At 33.9% G+C, this 14,153-nt stretch overlaps 1 protein-coding gene across 3 annotated transcripts in view; it reads right to left on the bottom strand.

Annotated features, from left to right (window-relative positions):
• Window positions 1-14,153, bottom strand: part of UBE3A (ubiquitin protein ligase E3A) — a 92,632-nt gene that overhangs the window by 29,034 nt on the left and 49,445 nt on the right. For all 3 annotated transcript variants that reach the window (XM_029237093.1, XM_029237095.1, XM_029237094.1), the window contains one exon: window positions 4,573-4,877. In XM_029237093.1, the coding sequence (XP_029092926.1) occupies window positions 4,573-4,877 (305 nt within the window). The remainder of the gene's footprint in view (window positions 1-4,572; window positions 4,878-14,153) is intronic.

The following is a 14,153-nucleotide window of genomic DNA, read 5'->3' as shown; positions in this document are numbered from 1 at the left end:
TCAAGGACTTTTTGAGATAAAAATCTCTGGAGCCATGGACAGTTGCAGGGGTGAAAGAGTTTGTTGCAGTTTGCTGGAATTCATTTTACTTCCTTCTCATATCTGTCTTTAAATATAGTGGCTTAGGCCTCCACTGTCAGCTTTTGCCATTAGACTTTTTACATTTGCTATTATTCGCTTTCAGACAAAACCAGATAAACCTACAGCTCCCATTCTCTTTAACAACAAAATTTAAATCTATACATATACTCCCTTGAGAGGAAAAGAGTAAGTTTGGAGGTTACAGAATGCACAAGTGCTTAAGGTGAGTGCCACTGCATGAAATACATTAGAAAAAGAAAGAAAAACTCCATGTGTTCCTTCTCTTACACTTTTCTTACTCGAGAAAATACAAGCACACACACAAAAATGAATTTTAACATGCTGTTTCCTAAAACTGCAAGTTCTCATCTTACTCAAATGTTGATTTATTTTGTGCAGTTTAATATGAGCTTTCATAATGTTTGACTTTTTTCAAAGAAGTTACCGAGTACAATGACTGGAGTGAAAAACAATGTAAAACATTCAAACTTGAAAGAGTAGTAAATCCCAATGGTTGGGAATATCATACAATAGGCAATGGGTTGATTCAACAACTTATATCATAAAACTCCCTGGCACTTACCATGAGTTTCAACTAAAAAAAAAAAAAAGAAAAAAGAAGAAAAAAACTAACAATTTTAAAATGAAAATTAGCTTAGCTATAATGTACTCACCTTCATGATGTTATCAAAAAAACCAAACCCACCCTACATTCTCTCACTTATTTTCTGAGATAAGCCTATATAATTACAAAATTTTACCTACCAAAGCTGAGAAATATAACCCAATAACACTATTTTTTGTTATGACTTGCATGAATATTAGATTACTAGATATAAAATAAAATGTTTTAACAGTCAACAATTTATTGCATGCAATAAACAGAAGCATAAACAATTGTATTTTAAATGAAAATACAGAAGTAAAAATATTTCAATCCTGTAGTCAAATAACTACATTAATAAAAGAAGTGAAAACAGCCTTTAAACAGAAGATAACCAAATTTCACTTTATAAATCAATTCTAATAGCAAAGAAAACAATGAATGCTCCGGGCAGAGATAATTCAAAAACCCTGAAAGGGGGGTGGCTGGGAGTGCGCACGCGCGCGAACGTGTGTGCGTGTGCGCGCGCGCGTTGTGTGTGATCCCTAATGACTATAAAACATGTCTGGCATTACTCAAAGTACTCAAATGTTTGACAGGTAAGACTAACCGATTACCAAAAGGATATGAAACCTCTAATGACCAACCACAAGATCTCATTCTCAACTAACAGAAAGCTGGGTAACGCTGGGTAATACCCCAAGACTTCTGTGTCCTGATTAATAGCAGTTTAGTTTACATGGCTATATCAACTTAAATTTTCTATTGCAATTACTTCTAACTCCAAAGCAAGTGCTATCATTGTTCTGTATTTGAAATGTGATCCTCTGAAACTGCTCTCTTAACCTCCAGCTCTCTAATATATCTGGGCAGACACTTTAGGCTGGCTAACTCCAAATCTATTTCACCACCTTTACCCCGACATGCCATTGTGATAAAACTGCAAACTAAACACTAGTATTCCAATCCTCACTTGCATTGGGGGCGGTATGTGACACAGGTCTGCCAGTGACCTAAGTGGAAGCCTACTGGTGGACTTCTCAGGATTTGTTTTCCTGATAAATGAGACAAATATGACTAACTCATACTTTGAGTAGAAAAAAAAATCATTTATTCTTATCAGCAGATGTACAAAATAAGCTAACTAATATAATTTTCAAATTACCCAAGCAAAGACTATACAGGTCTCTACAAATTATAAAACTGTCCTTCAAATTAAAAAAAAAAATAGTGTTTACTAATATTTTGAGACCACTTTTCATACAGGCCAGTAAAAATTATCGAACTGTGGAAGAAATAAAAATGTAGCACCCCAAATAAAGAGGTTTTGTCATTTTGAATTAACTATTCAGATATGTTATTTTACAGGAAAGAGAACAAATGATATATTTTGTCTGTTAACTCTAAGAAGATGTACTGGTAAAACAATATTACTGACAAAAGTCTTAATCCCTTTAATCAAAAGAGTGACAGCCTTGTCATCAAATACTTAAGCAGAGGATAATTTTAGAGTCATGTAGATAATCCTATCTTCATTGTGTCAAATGGACCCTGATACTTGTAATGGACACATATAAAATTTCTTAATATGATTCCTACTTCTGCTTTTATATTTGCTTCATAGTAAAAGATAATACAAAATGCAAATGGTCAGTGAATGAGCAGCTTCCAAAAACTGAACCACAAAAATACCAAATTTTATCACACCATGAATCTAATCTTTGGTCCTTGCTACCAGACTGTCAACACCTTCTTTTATGGGCCATAACTCTTTAATAACGAATCCTTAAGGTTTGTTCTATTCAGGATATTTAGGCATCTTCTGCTAAACTTCAGTAACCTCTTCCTGAAGTGTGTGAGACTGCTAACTGGGAGCTTATTTCGCACTATTTTAATTGGAAAAAATTATAACATGTTCTTATGAGACCAGGTCCAAAAAACAAAAACAAAAAACACCTAATTTCTTAAAATGTAACCAAAACATAGTAACTATCTATTATAAATAACTATCCAGTTAGGACATAGGACACTCTGTTTCCTAATCATCAAATAATAAAGTTAACAAAGAGTTGCCTTGCATGTAGTAAATATGGCTTATCTTACGGATAAGCAGCGTTCTAGACCCACGCACCCTCTGTTGGCATGACATGCTCTTCAGAACATCTTCAAGTGATTCTGACATTCTACTAATTCTACATAAAATATACCAATACTTTATTCACATGGTGTTTTGTTTAAAATGTTAAACTGAGTTTTTCAGACATAAATGTAAATTAGTTAAAAAACACTGCATTTTGAAATATAAACATTCATTAACGTTTGGGTATCAATAAAAGGAGGTATTCTACTGAGAAAACAATAAAATTTTTGTATGACATACCTGTATATTTTATGATATATGTATATTTGAAAAATACTCAATCTATAAAATTTTAAACTTAAATTCTTATGCAAAAAGAGAGTTTGGGGCAGACTATTCAACACCTGAAACTTTGTAACTAGAGCTAACATATATAATTAACACTCAAAATAAAAGTACTAGTGCAGTTAATATACTTATAATTCCTAGTAAAAATATACTATAGTAAATACAGATGTTGCAGGAAAAAGGGGGCAGGGGGGAAAGAGTGTAGTATATTGGAAGAAAGTACAATGAACTGCTAAATTATATAAACTTGAGCTTAAACAGTACACAAAGACTGAGGATAATCACCCAATAAGTACCTCTAAAATGAACCACATAGCCAAAAAGAAGATGGGTACATCCATCCTGCACTATAACCCCCATATGGCTTGCTGCCTTCAACTGTGGCAGCACATCCTACATTCACAGTAACGGTTGTTCTTATGGTGCACACTTGCTGGGGAAATGTGTATAATGCAACTTCCACATTAACATATTGACAATGTTCACTTATTTATCTGGTGTGTGAGCTAATTCATGGAATAGAAATATTCATGCAATCAAGCTGTAATAAAGTTATGAAAACAGCTTTATTATGGAAACAGAGTAGAAGCTATTAACACAATTCCATTTCACTAATTAATTTAAACTTGATTCAAATGACGTTATTGAAAACTTTAGAGGTAGTATCTAACTTCTATATATCCTAAACAAAAAGCTTCCTCTTTTAAAATACAATTACCTCCGGTAGGACTGTCAGTCATTCAAAAATCTGATTAACTTTTTTCTAATACCGATTTGCCTTCACTGGGAGAAAGAAAGCTTGAAGTTTATTAAAAAGAGAAAAAGTTTTAAAAGTATTGAAATACAGGATCATTTAGAAAGAAAAATAAGGCTTGGGTAAGACTACCATTGTTAGGTAATGATTCTTGGCAGTATGAGCGTGCCAAATGCCTGGGAGAAGGTGAGCAGGATACAGGAAGAATACATTAGAAAGAAAAATTGATTATTTCTCAGGTAACTATTAACATTTTGCCTTGCCTTCAGAAACAGAAAAAGACCACTGATCAGTCTGCTACTTTCACTGTATAGTGCTCGGGTTCCAAAATGCATGCCAGATATTTAGTCCAGCTATTCCAACATCTAAATGACTTTGTGGCCTAGTTTAGGTTATTAACTACTACTTAATACATTTTTCCTAGTGGAAAATATTTAAAATTTCTAATCAATCCATCAGCAAAGGAACTTTGGGGAATATAATCTGCTTCTAATTAAAGATCATCGGAACAGTAAAACAGAGTGAAATCATTAACTCAACTATTAGTTCTGTCCTCTATCACAATAAAAAATCGATTCCACCATACTATCATGTCCTAAGGTCAAAAATGAGACAAAAAAAGCAAACAGCAACACCTCACACATTTTGAAAATCTCCAATGTGGTTTTCAGTGCAAAATTCTCAATTAAAAATAGAACGTCTTACCTTTAAAATCATCTCGTGCTCCTTGTCCATCCTTCTTGTTCATTTTCATGTCAGAGCAGTTGTTAGGGGCACCTTTAGAGTTTTCAAGGTAAGCTGAGCTTGCTCCTTTCTTGGAGGGATGAGGATCACAGAGTTTTGCATTAATCTTATAAAGCTCAAGGGCTTTAATAGCTGCTGCATTGTTATCCATACGACGAAAAGTTGGACAGGAAGCACAAAACTCATTCGTGCAGGCCTCATTTCCACAGCCCTCAGTTAACTGGTGGTAGTAGCGTTCTATTAGATGTTTTGCAGCTGCTCGCTTCCTGTACCAAACATTCAAACAATAAGCACAGTGATTAGTAGAGCTCTCAGGTACAAAGCTCAACAGATCATCAACAAGGTAGAAGTTAGTCAAGCACTGAAGTAATAAACCCGCGTATTAAGATGAGGTATAGAAAATGGAGATACACTATTTACACAAAACTTTTAACTGGTGAAATATTTGATACTTATTTCCTAAGACATATGATAAAGAATATCAATGCTTGAGAAAAGTCATTGTTTTAATAGAATATGCTTTCCTTTGGTTTGGGGCGCAGTGGAGGGGCGCTTGCTTGATGTGCTTCAATTGTTTAGCACCACAGCTGAAAATCACAAGTTTTATGACTAAGAGTTTTAGTAGTCTATCACTTTAAAAATTAACATTAAGAAAATGAGAGTCTATTTAAAGTATCAATCCAGCTTTCCTTTATATAATCACCATTTTGTTTCAGCAGCCTGTAAATACTTGACTTATAGTTAACATAGAACTTCTATGTGGAACAAAGAAGGACCCCTCCCCATTATCTACTATACGGAAGGTTTAAAAAGAAATTTATAAATAAAATATCCAAACCTTGTGTTATATTACAAGAAAGTGGCTCAAAACATACAATTTTGAACCCAAAAGGTATCAGTAAACTTCCTCATTAATACCATGTCATAGGAACATGGAATATTTTAAATTCCTTTTAGAGCAAAATCTTATGTTACTCTTACTTTGTGAACATAAAGTATGCGAATTAATGTTCCATTATGGCTGTTCTAGCAGACCTAGCAAGGATATTGAAGAAGGGGTTATTTCATCAAGCAAGAAGCTGGACTAATTTCTATCTCTATGGCTTATTCCAACTCTTAAGATCTATACTTCTACTATTGATGGTATGAGATCACCATAACTTGAGTAGTCGACTGGATCCAAAAAAACATAATTCACAGCTATTCCTTGTTTCCAAATAGACACGCAGGAATAAAAACTACAAATAATCAAAACTATTTAAAAAATAATTTATCTAATTTAATTCTCAAAATGTTCCTACAATGATCTCACAAACATGTAGGACTAAATGGCAAATGGTATTAGAATTTACATCTTGTTAATCGTGAGATACATCTTGTTAATCATGAGATACATCTTGTTAATCATGAGAAACTGAACAACTAACAAGACAAATAAGAGACACACTAGTAAGTCCAATTTTGTCTCAAAAGTAGGACTTTGTCTCTAAACTATCAAGGTAACTGACAAACAGTAATAACTCAAACACATTCAATTCATTCTGGTGCTGTTTTTCATATGTTCCATGCAAATTTACCACTCAATGCATGCGAACAGAGAAAAAAGAATAACCCACAAAACGCACTTAGATATTTTATTATATGTAGCTATAAACAATTCCACTCCTGAAAATTAAAACATATTATTTCAGATATATCACTGTGCAAAATACTAAAGTGACAACATGTAAAGAAAGAGAAATATAGAATTTATAAGGTTTATACCATACACTGCTATTCTTCTTCCAAAACGCTATAGCCTTTCCTAGTGAGAATGTAAATAAGTATGTATTTCCTTTCTGGAAGAAAATTATGAACATTTATCAAAAGTCTTAAAAATGAATCAGAGGATGAACCATATGAACCAAAGATCCCATTTTGGGTGAAAATAATCGGACAATTTTGTTTCTACAAAACCTGGAAAAAAAATTGCCATGCCCAAAAACAGATTACTAAAATGAACTGATAACCATTCACACAATGGAATAAACAAAAATTATCAAGATCTGAATTTGGCATAGATCACTAATTGATCTTTTAATTGTAAAAGTCTGTTACAAAGTAGTGTCATATGAAGCCATTTTTATTTCAAAGTGTTAACAGTCTTTCCCTGAATAATGTGATTGAATCAGTTTTTTAAATTATTCTATCATTTTGCTTGCAATTTATTTTTTCTATAACATGCTACTTGTATAATGAAATTAATGAATATGAAAAGGGAAAACGTTAGTGGTTTCAAAACTTCATATACATGATTTGAATGGCCTCAAGGTTTACTAAATTGTCCGTATGAGTTTTTAAAGATTAGTTTCAAAAATCAAAATACCAAAACAGTCTAGCTATTTTTCTTATTGTCCTAAAAAAACAAACAAACCAAAAAATACCGGTCATACACATAATGCTTCTGAATGTAATACATAAAACAAGTGTGAACATTAAAAACAGAACAAGACTGAGAAATCAGAAAACCGGCTTTAAGAATCAAAGTAGCTGTACTATCTGAACAACTCTGGGCCTCAGTTTCCCATCTTTAAGACTCCTTTCAGTTCTAAATCTGTTAATAGGGAGGTGAGCAAGGAACTATAATTTGTTGAATGCCTGGTAACATACTGGACACACTGCAAGGGACTTTCACATAGATTATCTCATCTGAATCCCATGACTTTGAGGATGATCTTCAGGCCACAGCCAAAAAAGGAGACAGAACTGAAAGAGTCAAATCACGTATCCAAGGTCGCACAAAGGAAAGTGCAGAACTAGGATGAGAGCAGGAGTCCAGAGGTCTTCCGGCTTCAGAGTGTAAGTCGTTCCTACTATATTGTCTTACAGGTGATACATTTCAAAATAATTCTTAACAACAGTAGTACTAAAAACTTTTATGGAAAAAAAATCCCATAAATAATGTGTAATTGAAAAAAGTAAAATGCCTTCTGAAAAATCATAATTTGAATCTCAAATTTATGCATATCTGGTATCACACAAGAACACAGTTTCTTGAAGAACAGGTAGCACTATATTCTGTAAATCTAATATATTTATAATTTGTTGAAGACCTACGTGCTAGGCTTACAGATGTTCTTGCTTTAGACGACAATAAACCCTAGAAGTTAAAAGTTCACACTCTGAGGCTAGATTGCCCAAGTTCACATGCTGGCTCTGCCACTTAATAACTATGTCACCTTGAATGAGTTTACTTAACTTCCTGTGTCTCAGTTTCCTCATCTTAAAAATGATGGCATACAGAAGAATTATTATGGCTGTGAGAGAATTAAATGAGTCAATATATAAAAAGTGCTTAGAACACTGCATGGCACATAGTAAGCACCATTAACTTATGGCACATAGTTAGCCACCATTATTGTTACAATTTTTATTAGCATCCTCACAAGTCTATGATTAGCTATATTAACCTGCATTCTGCTGATGCTCAGAGCTGTTACCTAACAAGTTGCATATCTAGTAAGAGATCTGAACCCAGGTTTGGCTCAAAACTTGGGCTTTTAATACCACTAAGGGTAGATTTAATATAAAAGTAGGCCCCTCTATTTGATCTGCTTTGCTGCCCCAAGACTTAGAAACGGCAGCTAGACTGATGAAACAGGACTGAAAGGAGGCCAAGACAGAACCTCCATGTTATTAGTGGAATCAACCACACCAAGTATTTTTCTTCTTTCCTCACTTCAGTGACACCTTGAATTACCTGTATATAATTCTGTATCCCCATCTAATTTAGAGCACATAAAAAAGCTCTACATTGGGAATATGTACACTAATAATGACATTTTGGTAAATAACCTGTACAAGGTTAATCCCTATACATCAAGTTGCCAAATCATAGCTTATGGACCAAATCTAGCATGCCACCTATTTTTTTATAGCTTGTTTGGTTTTTAAATTTTAAATGGTTGAAAAAGTCAGTAAAAGAATAACATTTTGTGACATGTAAAAATTACACGAAATTCAAATTTTAGCATCCACAAAGTCTTACTAGAACACAGCCAAGCTCATTCATTTACATATTGTCTACTGCTGTTTCCACATTACAACAGCAGAGTTGAGTAGCTTTAACAGAGACTGTACAGCCTGCAGAGCCTAAAATAAATACCACCTGGCCTTAACAGAAAAAATTTCCCAACTCTTAATTTAGAGACTGGGCTTTCTGCCCTCCAGTGACACTTCCATCCAATCACATGGCCTCCTACTCTTTCTTTTCCCTCAGCAAATCATTTTATGCAGTAAAATGTATAACTCCCTCAAGTATGATTTCAAAAAACAAAGGAGAGAGGGAAAAAGAAAGATAAAGAAGAGATGAGGAGAGAAAAAGAAGAAGAAAGTGAAATAAAAAAAAGGAAAGAAATGAAGAGACATCTTTTCCCAATGGGGTCCCCTTTAGTGACACCTTATCTGTCATTCAAAACTACCCCAAGAGGGGCTATGGCTAACTTTCTATAATTTCCTCACATCTCACTGCCTTTTCTTCTATGTAAAAAACAAACCAAGTATTATACTTTATAATATACTGATTTTTTATAAAGGGATTTTTTCTTATCAAGTCAAGTGACATTTAGTGATAGCGCTCTCAACGCTCTTGAGATTACTTACACATTGAAAACAGGTAATACTTTCCACTGACTTCTTTTACTTCTATGACTGAATCAGTGAGACAGTCCTACAAATAAATGTTCTGTGGAATAATAATATAGAGAGCCAGAGTTACTCTAGAAAACTTGGCGGAAATCTTTTAAAAATGGTTTCACCTTAGGGGGAAGTGTACTGATGTCAGCAATTAACTTTGAAATGTATGGGGTGGGGGAAGATGGATTGATAAATAGAAGGGTGGACATATGATAAAGCACTGTAAATATTAAAGGTAGAATGTAGATGACAGGCATATGGCATCAACTGTGCAATTCTTTCAATTTACCTGCATGTTTGGAAGTTTTCAAAGTAAAACACTAGGGGAAAATACTGTTGCTGTATTTTAACTTTATAGACAGCAGATCAAATGGCAGAGGAAATGGTTTCAGCCATCAGGGGAGGAAAAGGAAAACCAATGTCAACATCATCAATGGTACTAATACCACATTTGCCGACTCTGTTTTTGGAACAGTCCGGTACTTAACAAAAACAAACAAACAAGACCCTAAAATAATAATGATAAATACAAGAGTTAAACTCTGACCACATTATACACAGAAACTTAATTTGCCTGTCAAGGAAACAAATACTAGGAAAGTATGTTTAATGTTCCTATACCAATGGCAAACCACTGGAATCAGAACCACTGAAACAGCTGCCAACAATATAAGACATGTTAGTGGAAAATGATCTTAAATTGAACTTATTAGGAAGTTGGAAAATAAACAATGAATACAAGAACAAAGAAAATGAAGAAATAAAAATAGTAACTGTCAGGGGACTTCCCTGGCAGTCGGGTGACTAAGACCCCAAGCTCCCAACGCAGAGGGCACAGGTTTGATCCCTAGTCGGGGAACTAAAGATCTCACATGTTGCATGGCGTGGCCAAAAAAAAAGCAACTGTCAGAAAGTGAAGATGTATCAGTAAACAGTGAGCAAACAAGACTGTAATTATAATACAAAACGACAGAACTCAAAAGAAATATTAACTGTGACATGCAACATAAGAACTATTGGTGGAGGAAGTACAGAATAATGAAAGGACATTAAAAGGCAAAGATCAAAAGAACATGTGAACGTTAAGTAGAGGGTCTTTAATTGAAAATGAAGTCAAATGAAGATGTGAGGAATCAAGAAGCCAGAGATAAAACAGAAAAGGGCCCAAGGCTTATATAATCAGTCTATAAAGCTAATAACCACTGCTTACTAGCCTCAAAGAAAGTAGAACACCTTTGTTCCTTCTAGGATGTTGCCTTTGTAAATCCTCCACCCCTTCCCCAAAGTTTTATTTAACATAAAAAAATTTTAAGAACGACCAATGTTATACTAGATAGTATTAGGCCTTACAGAAATAGATCCGACCAAAAGAACATCTGTGACACAGCCATGATCAGGTTTATGGCTGGGTCTATTACAATGGATTTGAGTGAATTATTAGATTATTTCAATTGTGAACTCATTATTACCATGATCCAAGCAACAAGCCATTAACTACAGAATAAGATACAGTTTTCACAAAAAAAAGTTTTTATTTAAATTGGTATTTTTTTACTGTTAGAAATATGTTTACTGTAATAATAACTCCTGAGTATTCTTTTATTGAGGCTTATAATCTCAATGCCTAGAGTTTATTATACAGTAAACACAACTGTACAACTAAATATTTATACAAAATTACTCACCTTAAAAAAACTTTTTGTTTTTTAAAACAGTGTGACATTTTAGAGTGAAGAATAAACAAAATACAAAATATATCCATCCACCTCCCTCCAATTAAGATCCTAAAGGGAAAGGAATACAAAGTACACGTTGGCATTAGTGTAGAGCAACTACTAATTCTCTGTGATGATCGTGAAATATGGTCTTTGATTTTTATTTCTGATTCAAAGACAATCAAGACAAAACTTGTACCTTGACTAATTATACACTTGAGTGTCTACCATGGATCAGGCAATATGCTGTAAATTCTGTGATAAAGATCTGGTTGGCGGACTATTCTGCATTCTAGATAGCTGGATCACTCTTATAAAATAATCTTTTCTAGGAGGTTAGGGAGCTGAGAAAACCTTGGAGTTATTAAAAAACTTAATAGCTTTTATAAATATTGTTGAGAAACACCTAGAGTTCTTTCAGTGTTAGGGTGAGAAAATTCTTAAGACTTAACTTTGAATTTATACTAAAGATTATTCAATACACATCAAAGTTAGCTTTGTACAGGTGATAAATGAGCCTATAGGTGCATTCCTATCAACTGAACTGTAGAATTACTACATTTATCTGAACAAAGATAAAAAAAAACTAACCAGCCAACCAGAAAGGACAGCAGGATGGAGAAAAAAGAAGCACCGGAACTGATTCCCCCACAGAAACTCTGACTTATATGTGATCCCAAAACCTTTTAGGGAACCTCCAAAACCAATTAGAAAGTTGCAGTACCTCAAGCAAGCTCAAAGCCTAAACACCAGCCAGAAATGTGTAAGAAAAGTTGTTTCATATCAATTGCCTCAACCCCTCCTCAAACTGGCACAGTTCACAATAGTGATGAAAAGCCCAACTTGCAGCATCACCCTTGGGAACAGAAAAAAAAAAGAGAAGAATTATGTCCAACATTCTCAAGGGGGCTGCCCAAAGAACTACTTTCTGTCTTGCCTAACTCAGAAAACTGATGGAACTAGCATACACTGGATGCCTAGGGAAAACAAAAGACAGTTCTCTGGCTTGCTCATAGAACCTTAAGTGCTACAGAAAGACACAAGAGAAGGCAAAATACTATAAGCTCTTGAAAAAAAACCAATAAACCTCTTCAATTGGGAAATTACAAGCACAAGTCCAGAGAAGATGCACTCCCTAAAAGGTTTTAGAGGTACCAAGAATCTCTAGCTAGGCTGAATGATGGTGATCTTCCCCTCTACGAAGCCAGACCATAAAGACTGGGAGAGAAGCTGTTTTCCAAATGCAAAATCCACATCAATAACAACAAAAAAAATAAGGCACATAAAAAAACAGGGAATCATGACCCAGTCAAATGAACAAAATAAAGTTCTAGAAAATGACCTAAAGAAGCAGAGCTGTGCGAATTAAATGACAAAAAATTCAGCCTAATTGCTTTAAAGAAACTCACAGTACTACAAGAGAACACAGAGAAAAACAGATGAAATCATGATGCATGAACAAATGAGAATATCAAAAAATATATATATAAAGAACCAAAGATTCTAGAGTTGAAGAATACAATAAATGAACTGAAAAATTCTCAAGAGGTAATGGCAGATCTGATCAAGCAAAAGAAAAGAATCAATGAACCTGATGGGTGGGTCTTTGAAATTCTTGAGTCAGAAGAAAAAAAGAAAAGAAAAGAAAAAGAAAAATGAAGAAAGCCTAAGGGACTTATGGGACATCATCAAGATGACTAATATATGCATTAGGGGAATACCAGCAAGAGAAGAGAGAATGAAGCAGACAGCTTATTTGAAAAAATAATGGCCAAATGCCTTCCAAATATGAGGAAGAAAAAAATGGTATCTAATTTTAAGAGGCTCAAAGGACTCCAACTAGGATGAACCCAAGGAGGCCCATGCTAAGATGCATTATAATCAAACTGTCCATAGCCAAAGGTAAAGAAAAATCTTGAAAGCAACAAAACGGAAAATACTGGTCATGTACAAGGAAGCTACCACTAGACTATCCGCAGATTTCTCAGCAGAAACCCTCCACACCAGAAAGGAGTGGGATGACATGTTCACAGTGCTGGAAAAAAATACCTTCCAACCAAAACACTATTTATTATCTGGCAAACTGACTTTAAAAATGAAGGAGATATAAAAACCTCCTAGCATAAACAAAACCTGAGATAGTTCACCACCACTAAACCCACCTTACAAAAAATGCAAAAGGGAGTCCTACAACTTGAAACAAAAGGACACAAAACACAACACAAAAGTATATGAAAGTATAAAGCTTTCTGGTAAAGGTAAATTTATAGACAAATACAGAATCCTGTAATATTATAATGGTGGTGAGTAAATCACTTTTAATTCAGGTAGAGAGTTAAAATATAAAAACATTTTAAAAACTCAACTATATGTCAATGGATATGAAATATAAAAAGGTGTGATTTGTGTCATCAACAAAAATGGGAGAGATGTAAAGAAGTAAAGTTTTTGTACGCAACTGAAATTGTTATCAGTTTAAAATACTTCATTACAACTATAAGATTTTATGTAATTGCCATGGTAACCACAAAGAAAATACCTATAGAAGATGCGCAAAAGAAAGGAAGGAATCAAAGCATGTCACTACAAAAAAAAAAAAATTAACAAAACACAAAGGAAGGCATCTCAGAGAAAAAGAGGGGAAAAAATAACTACAATATATACAAAAAAACAATTAACAAAATGGCAATAGTAAGTCGTTCCCTATCAGTACTTACTTTAAATGTTAATGGATTAAACTCCCAATCTAAAGACATAGATTGGCTAAATGGATTTAAAAAAGAAAAGACTCAACTATATGTTGTCTACAAAAGAGTTACTTTAGATACAAGGACATACACAAGCAGAAAGTGAAAGAACAGAAGAAACATCCTATGCAAATATAACCGAAAGAGGGAAGAGATACATATGATCAGAAAATAAAGAAAATATTTATATATAAGAAAATAAAGTCAAAAACTGTCATAAGAAACAAAGGACACATTATATAATAATAAAAGGGTCAATTCACCAGAAAGACACTACGATTATAAATATATATGCAGAGCACTGAAACATACTAAGCAAACATTAGCAGCATCAAAGGGAGAAATAGACAGTAACACAATTACAGTAGGACATTTCAGTACCTCACTTTCAATAGTAGATATATCA

The sequence above is a fragment of the Monodon monoceros genome, unplaced genomic scaffold (genome assembly GCF_005190385.1).
Source record: "Monodon monoceros isolate NGI ecotype Baffin Bay Population unplaced genomic scaffold, NGI_Narwhal_1 Super_Scaffold_21, whole genome shotgun sequence".
NCBI classification, from domain to species: Eukaryota; Metazoa; Chordata; class Mammalia; order Artiodactyla; family Monodontidae; genus Monodon; species Monodon monoceros.
Note: the sequence above shows the minus strand (reverse complement) of the source record. Positions and strands in the feature narration are given on the sequence as shown.